This window comes from Coffea eugenioides, chromosome 1 (assembly GCF_003713205.1).
Source record: "Coffea eugenioides isolate CCC68of chromosome 1, Ceug_1.0, whole genome shotgun sequence".
Classification (NCBI taxonomy): Eukaryota; Viridiplantae; Streptophyta; class Magnoliopsida; order Gentianales; family Rubiaceae; genus Coffea; species Coffea eugenioides.
In genome coordinates this window covers 27,941,701-27,962,021 of record NC_040035.1, presented here as the reverse complement: position 1 = coordinate 27,962,021, position 20,321 = coordinate 27,941,701, and the positions used below count along the sequence as shown (strand labels likewise).

Below are 20,321 nucleotides of genomic sequence, written 5' to 3'. Positions count from 1 at the left end.
TGCAAATGAATGAAAATAGGATAGTAGATACATATAAGTGCAATTGGGTGCCATTTGTGAGATAGAAAAATAAATAAGTGATAGGAAGAAAGTGGTGAGAAAGTGTAGATTGAGAAAAACTCTAAATAGTGAGAAAATGTGGCTAAAAGAGTGTGGATGTGGTATAAAAAGAATGCAAGTGTATGACCTTAAGGGAATGCATCAGGTCGTGCACGGGAAGGACTCCTAACTTTACGACTTTGATTTTCCCTTGGATTGGAAGGAAAAACTAGCGTGCTAAGGCTATTGGGTAGCCACACTCGCTCGTTTCCCTTATCGAAAGGGGACTCTCAAGTAAATGGACCCTATAACTAGCATGAGAATGCAAAAGCCTAAAATGAGGGGAAAAAGGTTGGAGGGGCATGCCAAATGCTAAAAACTAAGAAAAATGCATGAAATGTAGTGAAACATGCAAATATGAACTAGCGAGGGGAATCCCTAAGGGTCTAGCGTTGGACTAGCCCATCTATGAATTCCTACTAGCGTTGGACTAGTGGAAATCGGAACAATGAGCCACAACTAGCGTTGGGCTAGTGTGGATTCGGGAAAGGGGGCCACAACTAGCATTGGACTAGTGTGGTGACGTCCATTCATCCATTACATTCATCCACGACTATAGAAAGCAAGTAGACATGCAAATCATCTATAAACATGTAGCACATAACACTTAGCATGCTCGACTAGATGCAAGAACCTAATAAAGCAAATTAACACGTAGCAACAAAAGCAAGCAATCAATCTAATGAACCTATTACATTTGTTAACTAAAACAAAAGGGGAAGGGGAAAAATGGACAAAATGCTTGCCAAGCCCTATCTATTACAAGCCAAGAGGTGTACACATACCCCATAAATAAATAAAAGAGAGACTTAATAAAAAAGCAAAAGTAAATGAAACAAATGAAAGGTATTAAGGAAAAGCAAGGAAAGCAAAGTAGACATGCAATTCTCACTTAGTACGTTGGAGCACATAGGAGAGACAAAAAAGATAAAAGAAGTTATACCTCCCTCGCGATGGTAATCAAATGAAGTAAAAATGGCTTCAAAACAATAAAAAGGTCAAGGTACCACTTTATTTAAGAAAAATTAAAAGAAATGTGCAAAACAAAGCTCACTTGATCATAAAGTCCCTAAAGTCATGTCTTAAGCGCAATTGAAGCAAAGCATGGTAGTTAATTGAAGCAAACAAGCAATGAAGTTGCACAAATTAAAATTACCAAAGACCAAATTGATGAAATTATTTAATTGATTGGGTCTTAGTGGAACAAGGAGAGACTTGGGGGGCCAAAGTGCAATTTTCAGAGAATTATTTCATGCAAATTCATGCAAGCTACGTAGCTTATGCTTTCTGCAAATTTTCAGCTGTGACTTTCTATCTTTGCATATAAACTTTCGGCAACCCCAAGTTCAGGTAAAGCTTCGAATCAACTCCACTCAAAATCCCTCAAAAACATTTCAAATAACAAGCAAATTAAGTAGTTCAAACAATCAAAAATTTCAGCAACTGAAAGTGAAGCCTGCTGCATTTTTGGTTTCCAAGCTTGTTGTTTCATCATGCAAACAGATTTATCCAACCAGAAATTACTGATGACCTTTGACACCAAGTTCCCAAACACGCATAGGACATTTCAGTCAAGCTACAAACCAAATCAAGCGTTTGAAACAAAGCCAAAGCTTCGGCCATCTAAGGAAAAGAAAAGGTATTCGCGCATGCGGCTGCAACAGGACCAAGAGCTTTGAGCTCATTGCAGCAGATTTTATGCGCAGGTTTCTGTAACTAGAGTGAATGCCGGCTGCATTTTTATCTTCAACCATAGATTTCAGAAAACTAACTCAAACTTTGATCAAACTCTCTCAAAACAACACAACACACAACTTTGACATTCAAACCAGTAAAACGCAGAAAGAAATGATGCAAAATCAAGGAAATATTCATGCCAAGCAACGTAAGAACACATGCTACAACAAAGTTTCAGCAAGCTATGAAGCTTTCGGCAATTTCCACTTTCTTGCTGCAGTTTTCTTAGTAATCCAGCAAGACTATAACAATTTTAAGCAGGGCTCACGCTTTATTGACACAAAATTTAAATACCAACACAGGACCCTGCAGCCGAATGAATCTCTCATGCTCTGCAACTTCAGAAATTGTTCGACAAAGACAAACAACAATAAACTTCCACCAAACTTTACACGACTGCCTCAAACAGAGATCCCACCCCAAATTTTTATTAAAACTCATCATCTCAATGCATTATCATACGTACAAGGGGATAAAACCAAAAAAGGCGAAGGTTTGCAGAATCTAATTCATTCAAAAGATCTCCACCCATTCTGAATTTACCTATGGGAAGTTACTTAAACAAATAACACTCATGCTGGATTGGCATTATGAAAAGGAAAACAACATTGGAAGTCTTGATTCATATTAAAGCAAGTCAAAATCTCTCAAACGTGCTCTTGAGCAAGACTCCACAGAGTCGTAAGAAGACAGCTATTTAAACAACTGAGCGAACAGGAAGAAGAAAAATACAGACAGCACCACGAAAGACAGCAAGCCTGCGCTGCCACTGATTGTTGTTTCAGATAGCAGCGAGCCCATAGATGGGATTTTTATCCCACTAAAAGTTTCAGCAGCAACCAGAACAAGACTCCAACATTTGTACAAGCCAAGACAGATTCAAAAAGGACACGGAGCAGGCCACTCTATTTTGCAACATATCTAGTACTTCAAACGGACAGACCAGGTAAAGCTGGGATCTTGCTACTAAGCCTAGGAAAGAAATATAATCAACACCAAATAAATTTCAGGCCTCATCATACACAATAACAGCGAAAAGACAACATCTTTGAGCCATAAAAAAATTACCCACAGATGACATCCGTTTCATTTTTGTATGAAGGAGAGGAAACACGAAAGCTAACAGATTTAGGTTCATAAAAGTACACAAGTTCTAAACAGAGTCACTGGAATCATAACTTATCTACCCGATCATGCCCAGCATACAACCATGAAGATCTGGGGTTTCTAACTCACAGACGAGGGACAAGATTTGGTAATTTAAAGGAAAGAAGGTGCAACTTACAGTGATGATGGCTTCCTCTCGGTGAAAGTGATGACTATCAGGAGGGCTAGCAATTCTGATGAATCCTTTGCTGACCCTTCTTCCTTGGTCGATGCTGTAATCCCTAAGCTTCTCTCCCGTTTCCGCAGCTGGTTTCTTTCTTTTGCTACTGTTTTCAGCTACCAACAGATTTTTCCTCTAATCTCTCTCAAAAACTCTATCTCTCTCGGCTTCCTCTCCTACCCACGGCTGTTCCTGCTTTCTTTTCCCAGTTCCCCAGACCCACGGTCTTCCTTCTCGCTGTATCTTTTCCTTCCTCCTCTCGTTTCTTTTGCTTTCCAGATTTTAGTTGTCACCTCTCTAAAACCTCTCTTGCGGCTGCTGTTTCCCTTCCCTTTTATAGGACTCCCCTATCTCCTAAACCCTCACCCCAATGGTGAGGATGAAAGGCTTGCTCTGCCTTAAAATCTAGCCTTCCAATGGGACCTGCGTGGCTGTCCTTGCAAGCTGCAAAAATATGCAGCTTGCATGCCGCGGCTTTCTTCTTTTTTTATTTTTTTTATTTTTAATAATAACTTAACAAAAATATAGATAACTAATTAATAAAAAATAAATAATGGAGAAATGCTAATTAAGATAAAAATGAAATGCTAATTTTCCTTTCTTTTCCTTTTCTCTCTTTTTTCCTTTTTCCTTTTTTTTCCAAGAAAACATTGAATTTGAATAAAAACAACTAATTAAAATACAATAAGAGACACGAGACAGGAATCAACCAAAATAAATCTAAAATTGAACAAATAAATCCAAAATTAAACTAATTTAAAAAATAAAATTCGAAGCCAAAAATTTGGTGTCTACAGTTTGCCCCTCTTTGTCTGAGTTTTGAAAAAACTTGAGACAAAGAAGTAGACACCAAATACTTACCTGTGTTATTTGGCTGTGAACGACTCGAACGATGGGGACTGACCCCTTTTGATGAGACTGACTCGGACGAGAAGTTTATAATGGATTGATCTGAACAAGAGTTTTAAAACGGGACTGACCCGACCAAAAGTTTAAAAACGGAACTGGCCCGAACAAAAATTTAAAACGGGACTGACCCGAACAAGAAAATTTAAAATGCGAGACTGACCCGAATAAAATTTAAAATCATGATGCACACTAGTGGGACTGACCCACGGCTAGTGGCAGTGCAATGAAAGGTTCACTAGTGGGACTGACCCAACGGCTAGTGGCGATGTAAAATGAAATGCTGGTATGCATGAAGAGACCGTGTAAGACTTGCTCGAAAAATTATTCAAAAATTTGCCCCAGTGTGATGAATTGGTCAGTGGGACTAAACCCGAGCCTGCCTTAGTTGGTGGTACAAAATCCAAGCCCAACGTGAACTTTGTGATGTTGGTGGCACAAAATCCAAGCCCAACACGATTTTTGTGAAGTTGGTGGCACGAAAACCAAGCCCAACGTGATTTTTGTGAAGTTGGCGGCACAAAATCGAGGCCCAACGTGAATTTTGGGATGTTGGTGGCACGAAAACCAAGCCCAAAGTGATTTTTGTGAAGTTGGCAGCACGAAATCCAGTCCCAACGTGAACTTTGGGATGTTGGTGGCACGAAAACCAAGCCCAACGTGAATTTTGGGATGTTGGTGGCACGAAAACCAAGCCCAAAGTGATTTTTGTGAAGTTGGCAGCACGAAATCCAGTCCCAACGTGAACTTTGGGATGTTGGTGGCACGAAAACCAAGCCCAACGTGATTTTTGTGATGTTGGCGGCACGAAATCCAGGCCCAAAATGTGAACGCACGAAATCCAGCCCAACGTGATTTTTGTGATTTGGTTGGCCGACACGAAATCCAGGCCCAACGTGAACGTCCACGGCCCAACGTGATGTTTGCCAACGTGATTTTGTGATGTTGGTGGCACGAAAACCAAGCCCAACGTGATTTTTGTGAAGTTGGCGGCACGAAATCCAGGCCCAACATGATAAAGTGATGTTGGCGGCACCAGGTCCAGGCCCAACGTGATTTTTGTGAAGTTGGCGGCACGAAATCCAGGCCCAACGTGATAAAGTGATGTTGGCGGCACCAGGTCCAGGCCCAACGTGATTTTTGTGAAGTTGGCGGCACGAAATCCAGGCCCAACGTGATTTTTGTGATGTTGGTGGCACGAAAACCAAGCCCAACGTGATTTTTGTGAAGTTGGCGGCACGAAATCCAGGCCCAACGTGAATTTTGGGGTGTTGGTGGCACGAAAACCAAGGCCAACGTGATTTTTGTGAAGTTAGTGGGATAAGACCCAGTCCTGCCATCCAATTGGTCAAGAAATTGGATTTGATTTGTCAAGATACAAGAAATTAAATTTGATTTTCCAAGAAACAAAAATTTGAACTTGATTTGATTTTTGATTTGATTTTTCATCTGTTTGAAATTTTTTTTTTTTTGATATATGGGAGAATCTTTTCAAAAAATGATTTGCCCAAGTTTCAATTATTGTGTCACCAATCCTTCGATCTGCTTTATGGTATTATTGCTTTTTCCTCAAAACTTTGATTCAGCCTTTTTTCCTCAGTTCAAACCATGAATATTCAGTTCTTGGACGACATCTCACAGTTCAAAATTTGCCCCAGTTGCGGTATTTGAAACAAGCATGGACCTGCGAAAGAAATAAACAAATAATGCCACCACCATCCGATCAATTCCTCCTTCAAGAAATGTGTAAACATGAGTACTTTGATGTTTTCCCCTTGATACTTCGAAAACTCAGCTTTGTTTTGTGATCTGATCAAATTCCATTGACTTCCAATGCTAATAAGGCCCTTGGTGTCCAGGGATTTTCGATAAATCAGGGGGGTTGCCATCTAATGAACTCAAAGAGATAAATAAGACCATGAAAGTCATGGAAGAATATCTTATTTACACAACAAATGATGAAAATTTCTATAACATGAAAACAATCATTTATTTTTATTGAAAGAAAATTAATTTTAAAGAAATGAATCTATAAATTCGACAATTTACGCTTGAAAAACCAAAGTATTCCGACTTCAAACAAAATGCCACGCTTGACCCTTTAGACATCATCCGCCCTGAGTTCAATGTCGGCAACAGAAAAACCACAATGCAAGGAGGAATCCCAAATGAACCGAATCACCAGCTTTCTAATTCAAACCTCACTTTTTCTCATGAAACTCTACCTTAGCGCCCTTTTAGGTTTTCACTAAGGCTATTCCCACCTTTTTTGTTTTTTTTGTTTTGTTTTTTTTTCTTTCTTTTTTTTTTGCCCCTTTTTTTTCTTTTCGTTTCTTCTTCTCTTTTCCTTTTCTTTTCAAATGTGCCCTTTTCGGATTTTCACCTGATGAACAAATCCTGCCAATAGCTTTTATCAACTCAAAAAATGTGTTTTAAGAAATAATGGCATCAGTGCGACAACCCCTTCCCTTACAAAATGAGTGAAGGCGTATTGACATCATTTGCCATGTGACTTAGAAAATTTCCTTAAAAGAGGTGATGCCAAGAATGGAAGCCAGGACTTTTGGCTTTTGTAATGGAGTCTGGTGAGGTGCTAGGAAAGGTTAAGGCTTGAAGGCAGACTTCAAAAAGTGGTTTAAATGATCTGAGATCGCATTTTCATGTTAACCCTATTTTAGGGTTAAATCAAAATTTGCCCCAGTTTTTTTTCAACTGAGGTTCTCTATCTTTCACTTTCTCTACTTTTTTTTTTTTTTTTCACCCATCTTTCAAAATTTTGAAATTTTGCCCCAGTTTATTTTTAACTAAGGCATTCTTTTGTTCATTTCCTTTTCTTTCGATTTTCCTTCAAAAATTGAATTTACCCCAATGTGGGGTTTTCTCTCTTTTCCTTTTCTTTCAAAACTAAATTTGCCCCAGTGTGGGGTTTGCGATTTTCAGAGGTTGCCAAATGAAATAATCTATTCTGAAGGCTCAAAAGGGATAACTAGGGATATAATGTCTTAATGGGAAAAGAAGAGGGCCTGACTTTCATTCCATTCTTCGCATTAACTCTAAAAGAAAACTTCCATTTATCGGATGAAAATTTCTTACACATCTCCGAGTTGATTGGCTGAGGGAACAAGTGCTCCACCAGGCGATACCCTTTTGATAATAAGAGCACCTTACCAATTCGCGGCAAACTCTCCTTTTGGCTTCATTTTGTACTGATGAAAACCACCTTAATACTTTGCCTTCTCGTCTGAATGGTCATGATTTGATCCTTTAATGGTAATCAAGGACCAATCCTTTTGATCATATTGACCATGATGGACTGTGTTTAACTGCTTCTTATTCCTAATCTTGATCCCGATTCAGCTTGAACTTCTTTTATTCCATTCGGGCTTCTTTGAAATATTTTCGAATGTCTCTTCCCCACTTCTCTCATTTTGAAATTCAAAATCACATTCGTGAGATCGCTGCCATCAAATTTCTGAACAGTGATATCCAAAGGGTCAGACGGTTTTATTCTGGGCCATCTGAAAAGAATGTGTGAGTCATAATATATAAAACTGTACATTTTATTGAATTTCCAGACACAAACCAAACTTAATATTCATGAAACGTGTCTTTAGCGGTCACTTAATTGAAAACTATTTACAAAAAATATAGTTAAACAAAAGACACATGTATGAATGATTTTCATTGGTTTTAACCAAAACAACTCCCCAAATTTATCGAAACTCCCTTCAAGGGAGAGAAATCTCACTAATTCAACCCCTTCCAGAATTCTCAAATTTCTTCATTGGGGGTGGATGCCTCAAAGGCGTCCTTGTGTTCGGGAAAGGGGTTTGTGCTTGTGCTCGGACCTTGTTCACCCTTTTTCCTTAGCACTATTTCTCCGAATTCGATCATATCCTAGATTTTATGTTTCAATGCCCGACAATTATTGGTGGAATGCCCGGAAGCTCCAGAATGATAAGCGCAGACTGCTTGAGGGTCATAGTCAGAGGGAAAGCGCTTAGAATAGATCTTAGGAGGTATAACACCAATTTTCCTGGCAGCTTTCAATTGCTCGTATAATTGGTCAACAGGCCGACCTAGATTGGTGAAGGTTCGGCATGGCGTTGAATGTTGGGTGTCACTGGTTTGTTGGTAGGAGCAATTTGGATTAGGGGATGGAATAGGTCTTGGGTTAAAAGGAGGGCGAGGTCTAGTTTGGAGATTTGGTTGAGGATTTTGAAAGGGTGGTGCGAGTACATTTGGGTAATTTGGTCGAGGTGGAGAATGGTTACTGGTAGTATGGCAGATAGGACGGGAGTATGGATAGGGTGATGAATAAACAAGGCGGTTTGAAAATCTAGGTCTGGCCGAGAGGCCCTGATCCCCAACAAAAGCAATTTCCTCTTCTTTTCCCTTAAATTGGGATTTCTTCCCACTGTTATTCTGGCCTTGCAGAGCCTCTAGTTGCATCTTCAATGTTGACACATTAACAATTTTTCTGGCCTTCACAAACTCATCAAATTCTTCCAATTTATTGACAATTTCGGCAAAGGAACACCCAGTCATTCGAAAAATTTCCTCAAAATACGGCGGGTCATGAGCTTTGATGAACGTGCGAACAATCTCATTTTCAGTCATGGGAGGTTCTACTTTGGCAGCCAATTTTCTCCATCTCCTTGCATACGTCTTATGGTCCTCCGATGGTTTCCTCTTAGTCCCCTCCAATGTGGTTCTCGTTGGAGCAAGCTCGCAATTATATTCGTACTGTCTCATAAAAGCAGTTGACAAATCCATCCAAGATCTCATATCCTCAGGTTTCAAATTGGAATACCAATCCAACGCGTCGCCTTCTAAACTTTTGGGAAATAAGCGCATAGGTAGATTCTCATCATCTATCGGCTTCCCTAGCTTGTTTGCAAACATCCGAAGGTGTGTTTTGGGATTGCCAGTTCCATCGTACTTGCTAAATTTGGGTGCTTTGAAACCCACTGGCAATTGCATATTCGGAAACAGGCACAGCTCGTTGTATTCCAAACCTCCTTGCTCGTTCAAACCTTGGTTTTTCCTTATGAACTCTTCAAATCGATCCAATCTCTTTAGCAAGTTCTTATCCACTGGCGTGGATGATTCCCCAACTTCAGCTTTTCCTTGGGCGGTGGTATCTAAGGTGAATGGCTCAGCGGTGGAGTAATAATGTGGTCCTTGAGGTTCAAATGGCGTGCTCATAGTGATTGGCGGATAATTCTGGGGAATTTGGGCATGAGAAGGGTTAATTTGGATGTTAGGTGCATAAGTTAGTGGTGGGCCATGAGTGGGATAGGTAAAGGCCTCTTCAGGTGGATTTATGACATGTGAAGTAACAGGAGCTTGAGTATAAGGTAAGAATATTGGTTGAGGTTCAGATTGGCCAGGGGGTAAGGGCTCTGGTCGTTGCTCACCGCTAGCACCACCAGTGACCAATTGGTCGATCGCGCGCCGTTGGGCCATCATTTCAACACTTAGCTCATTAAATTGGTTGAGAACTTCGTTCAGCTGAGCTCCCAGATTCACCAAATCAGTTGATGATGTTGTTACGGGCCTATCAAATGGTTCTGGATGGGTACTCATGTTTACACTTTCTCTTGAAATTCGGCTATGTGATCAGGTAATAATGGGGCTTCTTTATGTAGCAATATTTGTGATTACTACCTGAGAGTGTAAGAAAACCCTTATTAGCCCTTCTTGATTGATTGTTGTCAAAAAGAAAAGAAAAAGGAAAAGAAAAAGAGAGGAGTTAGTAAAAATTAAAACAATTCGGATGCATGTCCTATTGGAGGACCCTTTTAACGCCAAGGGTAAGCCTAGCATGAAAATACAATCCTCTGGGGTAGGCACTATACTATACCTGATGAATCCGATCAATTGATTGAGTGAAAAATGGTTTGAAAAATTTGGCCAATTTGGAGTGAGAAGAAACATTCGTCCTAAAAATGAGGACAAAGTCCGAATGAATTGCTTATTTTGATCGATGCATGATGTGTCAAAAGGGGTAAAATGGTCAAAATTATTGAATGAAATTTGATTATTTATTGAAAATTGAATGGATAACCCTAAAAATGAATTAAACTAATCAAATGAATTGAATGAGATCAATTGATCAAATCGATCGAGTGAAAGGATGATTTATTCAAAATCGACCGAATTGCCCTAAAAATAGGTCAAATGAAAATTGACTAAATCACCCTAAAAAAGGTAAACTGGTCAAATGAAATTGAACGAATCTGATGATTTGGATTTATTCGAAATTGATTGAATTGACCTAAGAATGGGTAAACTAATCAAATGAATTGAATGAAATTGGTGATCTTATTCAAAAATCGACTAGATTGCCCTAAAATGGATAAACTAGTCAAAATCGACTAGGTTGCCCTAAAAATGAATAAATTGATAAAATGGATTGGATGAAATTGATGAATAACATGATCCGATGGATTGAATGGAATTGACGGCTTATTGCGATGCATTAGTCTATGAGCCTTCTAAAATCAAATTTTGGCCTCAATTTATTTATCGTCTCAATAGCGAGGAATTGTCTGTGAATTTCTTCAAATTAATGTCCTTTTTGCAAGGGATTTTACCAATTTGATAAAATGGCCAAAAAGTGATTATTAGACGCTCATATTCCAAAGATCGTTCTAGGAAAATGATCGGATCCTACCTTACCTTGTGCACTACCCCTTTGGATGGTACAAAAAATATAAACGTGCAAGTCTCCTTGGATTAAGTATCCGAGACACAAGGCGGTTTAGTCCTAATGTGGGATCCCCTAAATGGCATTCCCTTTCTAGGGTTTATGCATGATGTCACTTTATTAAAGCAGTAAAACATGCAATTTGAAATGAAATCATGACCTAAAAGGACCTTTTATACGCCAAGGTAGGCTTAGAATGCTATGCAATTATTGATCTATGAATGCAATATACCAAAATCTTTAAACGTGCAATAACCTATCGACGAGGGCAGGTTCTAAAAGAAGGTCATGCCAGACCTCTTATTTGCTAGGGTTTGTGAATGCAATGGGGACACAAAACCAAGAAAAGTTAGTTCAGCCAGACAAATACACATAACACATTGTAGTAAAACAATACAAAGCGATAAAAGAAAAGAGAGGTTGGATCCCTCCCCTCGTGAATCGTGTCCCTAATAGGGTAAGGCAGACTCTACCCTAGGTAAACTATCATGGATGCATGAGGTATTGGCTCACTAATGCATCTAGACTCGATAGGCTTTAGGTCCCCGAGCCTTCAGACTTGGAGGTCATCAATTCCAAGGTTCCTTGTCGGTGGCTCGAGCGATTCCCCAGACATTGCTACGCACACATCGTGTCACGGCTACATGTCATGAGTGAATCTATCAGAAATCCTCAACCTTCAACCAAAAGCTAAAGGCTATGAACCCAAAGCTTAAAATGGAAGATTGAGTGACCCCTCGGATCAAGCTACGCACACATCGTGTCGCGATCACAAGTCCGAGTGAGTCGCCTAAAATCCTAATAGGATGGAGTGGCGTGACAAGCCACTAAAGAAAAATAAATGAGGGGTGAAAAATTAAAGCGTATGCACGTATGCTAGTGCTCGTTTGGAGGGGAGGGATCGAGAACCAACGCGAGGCTCTAGGGTATGTCCCCCCACCCAAATGCAATGCAAAGCGCGAGATAAAACAAATACAATATACATCCAAACAACCAATCATACATACGTGAGTGAGGGAATAGTTTGATATGCGCGCGAGGCAAAAAGTCCTAAAAAGGAAAAATGCAACCCTAATATCCAAATGCTATGCATAAAAAGGGTAGAAAACGAAAAAGAATGGCTAAATCAAATGCTTGGACCCACTTAGGAAGTCCCCAGTGGAGTCGCCAACTGTCGCGCCCCACTTTTTGATGTGGTGAAAAGTAGTGTGTAATGTGTATGTGAACATGTGTGAAAGTGGAAATAAAAGGCCGTGGGACTTGAAAATGTGACGATTTGGCCAAACAAAGTTCAAAAAGGGTTTTTGAATGGAAAATGGAGTCGCCACTTGGTATAGAGTTAGGGTGTACCAAGTCACCCAAAAAGTGATTTTTTGGAAAGCAAAGTAAACAAACCCCTTTTAAAGAACTTTTAGGTCTACGTAACCAAAGCGAGGGATCGGGGGTCACATTTGATAAGGGAGAAGGCAAAGGCAAAGCCTAAGGCACTCCCTTACCCTAGCCAAAGCTAGTTGCGTGACTTAACCCTTCTTTTCCTAATTCTTCTACCCAAAATATGCGTTGCATGTTGGATATGACTAATGGATATGAAAAAGAAATGCAATCCTAAATCTAAAATGTCTCTTACGAGGCTTTTTGGTCCCAACCACATGAGTTGTGGTGGCCAATAAGGGAAGTCCTCATAGAGGTCACGAATGATGCAAGTGAGGACTTAAGTGCAAGTGTGCAAGTGTGAGAAAATAAAGGTGTTTTTGTGTGCAAATGAATGAAAATAGGATAGTAGATACATATAAGTGCAATTGGGTGCCATTTGTGAGATAGAAAAATAAATAAGTGATAGGAAGAAAGTGGTGAGAAAGTGTAGATTGAGAAAAACTCTAAATAGTGAGAAAATGTGGCTAAAAGAGTGTGGATGTGGTATAAAAAGAATGCAAGTGTATGACCTTAAGGGAATGCATCAGGTCGGGCACGGGAAGGACTCCTAACTTTACGACTTTGATTTTCCCTTGGATTGGAAGGAAAAACTAGCGTGCTAAGGCTATTGGGTAGCCACACTCGCTCGTTTCCCTTATCGAAAGGGGATTCTCAAGCAAATGTACCCAATATCTAGCATGAAGATGCGAAAGTCTAAAATGAAGGGGAAAGGGTTGGAGGAGCATGCTAAATGATAAAAACTAAGAAAAATGCATGAAATGTAGTGAACATGCAAGTATGCACTAACGAAAAGGGACGGCCTATTGGGTCTAGCGTTGGACTAGCCCTTTCTATGAATTCCTACTAGCATTGGACTAGTGGAAACGGAACAAAGAACCACAACTAGCGTTGGACTAGTGCGGTGACGGGAAAAGGGGCCACTACTAGCGTTGGACTAGTGTGGTGACGTGCATTCATCCATCATATTCGTCCATGGCTATGGAAAGCAAATAGACATGCCAAACACTCATAAACACGTAACACGTAACACTTAGCATGCTCGACTAGATGCAAGAGCCTAATAAAGCACTTAACACATAACATATAGGCATGCAACCAAGCTAATGAATCTATTATATTTGCCAACTAAAACAAAAGGGGAAAGGGAAAATGGACCAAATTGCTCGCCAAGCCCTATCTATTACAAGCCAAGAGGTGTACACATACCCCATAATGAATAACTTAAATAAAAGTAAACGTAAATGAAATAAATGCAAGGAATTAAGGAAAGGAAAGGAAAACGAAATAGACATGCATATTCACATAACACGTAGGAGCACGTAGGGTCAAATGAAGTGCAAATGAGGGATAGAGTGTACCTCCCTTGAATTGACGCCCTAATGAAGTGAACTTGCTAATTTACCCTCCAAAATAATAAAAAGGTCAAGGTACCACTTAAATTATCAAATAATCACATGAAACAACCATTAAACACAAAAGTGGAAATTAAGCACGAAACAAAAATTAAATATGGAATAGATCATGTACGTGCAAGCAAAACTCGGTCTCAAATAAAAGGTCTCAAGAATCTAAAATGGAGTGCTAAATTGAAATGCTTAAGGTGGAATCCATCACAATCAAATGCAAAAATCACAAAAGAGAAAAACTATCACAGAAATTATTTATTATGATTAAATAACAAAATTATCTAAGAAAAACTGAATCAAATGAAACCAAGACTATGAATTCTTCCAAGATTATTAAGCTTTCATGACATTTGGAATTATCCATTGAAATTTGTTCACAATTCACGTAAAAACATACCGAGGCAAATTATCATGTAAAAGGGATCCAATTGCAAACATTAATCAATCATGTGAGCCCAATTAGAACATTTAAGCACTTCAAAAGTCCCAAAATAAAAAGAGGCCAAATAACGGTTCAAGTTGCCATCAATTTAGGACTTAATTACAAAAGATTAGCACATAATTGGGTCATAGTGCAACCAAGGGAGACTTGGGGGGGTTAAAAAGCAATTTCCTTAGACATTTTTCATGCAAAAGCATGCAACCCACGTAGAAGCTTTCTGCAAATGTTTCCTTAGGCCTTGAAGCTTTTACAACTCTTGCATGACAGACTTTCTAAGAAAACAAAACAAAAACTCTCAAACCAAAATCCAACTTCAAGTTCCTACCAAACTCATCATGCATGCAAGAGCCAAAACGAAAATGATTTCTATGCAAATTTGGTACAACAACTGAAAAACCATCCCAGCAACAAAAGGACTTTCAGCAACAACGAATGAAGCTTGCTGCAATTTTCTTTTCCAGTCACGGCTTTTCTTTCATCATGCAAACCAGATTTTTGATTCAAATACAAAGCTTTGATTAGATATTTCTCAACCCAACATCATAACTCCAATTAATCAACAAGCGACTTAACTTTAAACTCCAAACAAGCAAGAACAATAAAAGAGCTAATGCATCACAGAAATTCTGGACAAGACATTCATGCAGAATGGTTTGGCAATCTGAAATCCATTTTCCAACTCAAGTATTTCAGATTTTTAAACATTCAAACTCAACACCTCACCTTCCATTTCCTCCCTTCAAAACAAAATTCAGCATGCAACTGAAGTGCAAACTCAGAGAGCAGCCACGGAAAGAACAGTAAAAAAATGCAGCAAAAGTTCTCGGCAGTTTTCTCATGCTAAGCTTCACTACTTTGCTTTGACAGATTCTCAACCTCTCAAACCGAAACCCACCCTCATGCTCTTATCTAGCTTATCACACATGCAAGGAAATGGCGAAACCAGAATGAGGAAAATCTTCATGCACATTCATGAAATGAAACTGCCGCAACAAGCCAAAGAATGCGGCCACAGAATGTAGCAGAAGCAGAATGCAGCAAGAATTTTTTAGTGTTGGAACATGATCCAAACATTTTAGCCCCTAATCTAATTCCTCTTTCCAATAAATTGGTCAACCAGCAAACTGAATGGCCGACACTTTGGTGAGTAAATGCAGGCAAGAGAAACGGTAAAGAGAAAGCGAGGCCCCATTTGTTCTGCTGCAACATGTTGCAGCTTCTCTACGTGGGTATCTTATGCAGTTTCAGACCAAACCAATGAACTCATTTACCCATCCCATTAAAATTCAAAACACCTGACTAATACAACACAAAAAGTAGGAAATAGAAGCACTGCATATCACACGGACAACGTGGAACAACAGAGAGAAATGCAAACAATTTCTCTATTGAGTTCTGGGTTCATTATCCACATGCTAACATTTCACATCCGTTCCCAACCAGCAAAACATGCAACTTACATCTATTACTACCAAAAAACAGCATAAAAGCAGGATATACAAACCCACAGGACAAAAGGGCAATCAACGAAACAAAGGGTCAGAAATGTAACTTGCTGGAATTGCGTCCTATTTTCTGGTTTTGCTCTCATTCCTCACATGAACAGAAACCACAAACTCAAACAATAATCCAGGACACTAGCTTACGGGGGAAGGCCCTAGATTTCTACCTCAAAAAACTCAAACTGAGACAAACCGCCAATCAAAGTTGGAAACTTTCGGTCATTTTCTCTCGGCCAATACACCAATATGCAGGAGACCGACTCCTTACCCAAACCCCAGCCTTAGCAGTACCCAAACAAGAACCATTAGCTATATTGAAGCAAGACCAGAACCAGTAATAACGCAGAAATACAAACAAACAACTAAAGAAAAGAGCTTTCAACTTAAAAAGAAGAGCTCGATACCTGAATCGAGTGATGGAGAACAGGCTCAGATGATTCGGCCAAGCCTTCAAAAAACGTCAATGGAAGGGCGATGATGATGACGCAAGTCCCTCTTCGTCCTTGCAACTGAAGACCTTCTGGTTTTGCTTTCCTTTCTTCCTGGTTTCTAGCCGTCAACCTTTCCTCAAAGCTCTAGCCTTTTTCCTCACCAGCCGACCTTCCCTCTGTTTTTTCTTTCTCCCAAAAATGGTTCTCTCCTCAAAACTCCCCAGATTATCCCAGCTTTTTCTCGCTCTCTCTCGCTTTCTCCGTTTTTCTTTTAGCCGTTCCCTCTTTCCTTTCCCTTTTTCTGTGTTTCTATCTCTCGGATTCCTCTCCTACCCACGGCTGTTCCTGCTTTTTTTTCCCAGTTCCCCAGACCCACGGTCTTCCTTCTCGTTGTATCTTTTCCTTCCTCCTCTCGTTTCTTTTGCTTTCCAGATTTTAGCCGTCACCTCTCTTAAACCTCTCTTGCGGCTGCTGTTTCCCTTCCCTTTTATAGGACTCCCCTATCTCCTAAACCCTCACCCCAATGGTGAGGATGAAAGGCTTGCTCTGCCTTAAAATCTAGCCTTCCAATGGGACCTGCGTGGCTGTCATTGCAAGCTGCAAAAATATGCAGCTTGCATGCCGCGGCTTTCTTCTTTTTTTTTTTATTTTTTTATTTTTAATAATAACTTAACAAAAATATAGATAACTAATTAATAAAAAATAACTAATGGAGAAATGCTAATTAAGATAAAAATGAAATGCTAATTTTCCTTTCTTTTCCTTTTCTCTCTTTTTTCCTTTTTCCCTTTTTTTTTCAAGAAAACATTGAATTTGAATAAAAACAACTAATTAAAATACAATAAGAGACACGAGACAGGAATCAACCAAAATAAATCTAAAATTGAACAAATAAATCCAAAATTAAACTAATTTAAAAAATAAAATTCGAAACCAAAAATTTGGTGTCTACAGTTACTAATACCTTTTCTGTAGAAGATCCATTTCAGAAATAACACCAAACAGGAAAAGAAGATCAAAGAGGATGAAAAGTACTGAGGATGATGTCGGACGCACAAAAGGAGATTATCGGACGTCCGACATCCTTTGAGTATCTTCGGACGTGTGAAGAACTCAGACTCGGACGTCCGAAGAAGTCAAGCCAGGACCTCTATAATCACTAATCATGATCGGACGCTCAACACCTGAGTTTCGGACGTCCGAAAACCGTTGCTGCTTTTCGGACGCATGATGATAAGGGATCGGACGTCCTAAGAGATTCAAGCAAATTTCCAGAACTCATTGATCTCGTTCGGACGCATAAAAACTACACATCGGACGTCCGACAACACCAACGGCTAGTTGACTCTTCAGTTGCTTTCTGTCCGTTGACAGCATTAATTGAAGAATTATTCTGGTCTTTTATAAAGAGAACAAAGTCAACCACCTCAAAACAACTTTGCACATCAAGCCTACATCAGATTGTGAGTGATTCAAGTGCTAGAATACTCAAAAGGAACTTTTGTACTCTTTGCGTGTGCAATCTTCGTGTAGTTTTTCAAGTGTGACACAGCTTCTTCAATAGTGTAGCATAGTGAGGGTTTGCGAGTGTTTGTAAAACTTCCTTGCTTGACCAAGTGTGGTTTGGGGTAAGAAGGAAGTGATCCCTTCCTTGTACACAAAAGATTGGTTGCAAGTTTGTTCGACTTGAAGTAACTTGGTATATAAAAGTGGTGTTCAAATCTCAGTTGTGTTTGAAGCCTGGTTTGTTTCTTTATTTTCATTTACTGTTTTTCTACATAAACTGTTCTTCTCTTCATCTCACGAATACTTGTGCTCTTGTGCTATCTCGTTCATTGGAAGGTATTTGAGAAAAGAAAGGTAGTCTGTGAAAAAGTGGACTATATCTTAGCAGGTTTTTTTTTTGAAAGCCTAATTCACCCCCCCTCTTAGGTTGTCTTCGATCCTTACAACCTTCTAACTTCATTCTATATCATTTCCAATCATCATACATAGCCACACCATAACAATCATATTAAAATAGAAAAATCACGAATAATTATGAAAATTCACCAATTTTCACCAAAAGTCACAAAACCTTGCACCAATCCAACTCTATGACTAACACAAGTCACTAATTAAACATTATTAAGAACAAAGAAAGGATTGCTAGACATGATACCTTGAAATCTCAAGAAAGGTGATGGCTTAGTCCTTTCCCTTCTCCAATCACTCCACCACTACTTTCAATCTTCCTAAACAAGTGACTTTTGTGGAGAAATTTGAAATTTTAACGGTTGATTCACAAGATTGAGCAAGAAATGGAGTTGGAGTTGAAGGCTTTCTTCTTGTTTTTCCTCCTCAAGAATTCGGCCAAGATGCTAGAAGAATGAAGATGTTTTTGGTCAATTTTGATTTATTAGTAACGTTGGTTCAAAGGTCAAAGTCTAACCAAATCACAAAGTTACACTTGTCACTCTCATTAATGCTTGACTATCCTTTTGTCTCTCCACTCTCATCCATATAACAACCTTTAATTATCTCTTAGCACTTGGTAAAATAAATTCGGTATCCAAAACTTAACCTAGTTGGCCGAATTTTTCCGAACATTTCGCACTAGCGGGTCCCACATTCGATATACACTCTTAATTTCACATGAACTAACTTTTACTAGAAAAATGATTTAAAAACTATATTTTGCTCATAAAAATTATCTGGGGAATTTTCTAATAAAGAAAAGGTATCAAAGCGTGAAATTAAATAAAATCAAGCCTAGAAATTCGGTAAATTTTCGGGTCCTCACACCCTTTCCCCCTTAAAAAAATTTCGCCCTCGAAATTTTACCTTCATTTGCCTCAGACGAGTCCGGAACTGTTTGGTTTCCTAACGCATACACTTTTGCTGGCCCACTAGTTCGGTTCCCTCTTTCCTTTGCTTGTTTTGCTTTAGCTCCTTCCAGTTGCGGAATACTACCTCCGCGTGACTGTCTCCTCGGACAGTTGCTAACTTGGTGCTCACCACTCCCACAAATCAAGCACTTCCGTCCTTTCTGCCAACAATCGTTCTCGGTATGATTGGCCTTTCCGCAATAGCCACAAGTCAAGTAGGAAGCCATCTTTTGGCTTTCTGGAGAAGTCTCCCCATGTCCGGTTTGGCTTCCTTTGGTAGACCTTCCATTCCCCGCCCCTACTGTCCATGGCGGGTAGGACAAAAAGTTCACTTTCTGCATTTTAGAAGGTGCTATTGATTCACTAGGAGGTTCTTCAATCACACTACCAACTGCACCTCTTTTCCGAGTTTGGGAGGCTTTTACTTGTGCCTTTGCATTCTCGATTCGTTGAGCCTTCTCAAGGGCCTCCGTAAAGGTATTCACTTGCGCCGCGGCTAACGCCTCTTGGATGTCCAAATTCAGTCCCTGTATAAACCGTCTTACTCTGCGCCGTTCAGTGGCTACCAGTTCAGAAGCAAACTTGGATAATCTTGTAAATTTTGTTTCATATTCGGCCACACTTAACGTTCCCTGGCGTAATCCAATAAACTCCTCCTCCCTCCTTTCTTGGACTAAAGGTGGAAGGTACTTCTCGGTAAATTCTCTTATGAAGTTCGCCCATGTCCAGATGGTCTGTTCTCTTTCCCACTTTGCTCGAATTACGTTCCACCATGATCGGGCCGGTCCCTCAAATTGAAATACTGCAAAGTTCACTTGCCTTTGCTCAGTGTAGTTTAGGACTGTAAAGATATTAACCATGGTTTCTATCCATTGTTCAGCCACGTCCGAATCGGGCCCTGCAAGGAATTTTGGCGGATCAAATTTTTGGAACCTTTCAAGAGCCTTATCCTCGCCCATCTCAGGGTTTCAATTTTGGTTTACGGGTATTTGGCCTTGTTGATCCACTAGTCTTGCCAAGATATCCGTCATTTGTTGCATTGCCGTTGCCATTTGGTCTCCAGTCGCAGCTCTTGATCCCTGCCCTTGCTTTGCTGACGTTTCCCTTTCTCCTCTTGATTCCGGGGTCCGCTCAGTTCCCCGTCCTTGACCACGTCCACGACTACGTCTCCCGTCCATAGATATGTTTTTCCCTCTCTCTTTTCTTTTCGTTTCCACAAAAGATATTTTAGTGAATAAACACAGTAAATTAACTAAGCACCAATTCCAACATACCAAATACACGAGTAAACATATACGCACATAACACGCCAGATCAAGGAGGCAGATAATCAAATACACAAATACATATCAAGTTTGACAGATAATATATACACGAATTCACATGCTAACGTCATGTAGTCGCCATATATGGATGCATCAAAAGAAAAGAGATACGTTGCCCCACACCATGTTAACC

The 20,321-nt window shown here is 39.7% G+C and overlaps 1 protein-coding gene across 1 annotated transcript; it reads right to left on the bottom strand.

The window, feature by feature from the left end:
• Positions 1–7,966: 7,966 nt before the first annotated feature.
• Positions 7,967–9,658, bottom strand: LOC113769666. Its single transcript, XM_027314116.1, has one exon. The coding sequence runs from the start codon at positions 9,656–9,658 to the stop codon at positions 7,967–7,969; it is 1,692 nt and encodes a 563-aa protein (XP_027169917.1).
• Positions 9,659–20,321: the final 10,663 nt, after the last annotated feature.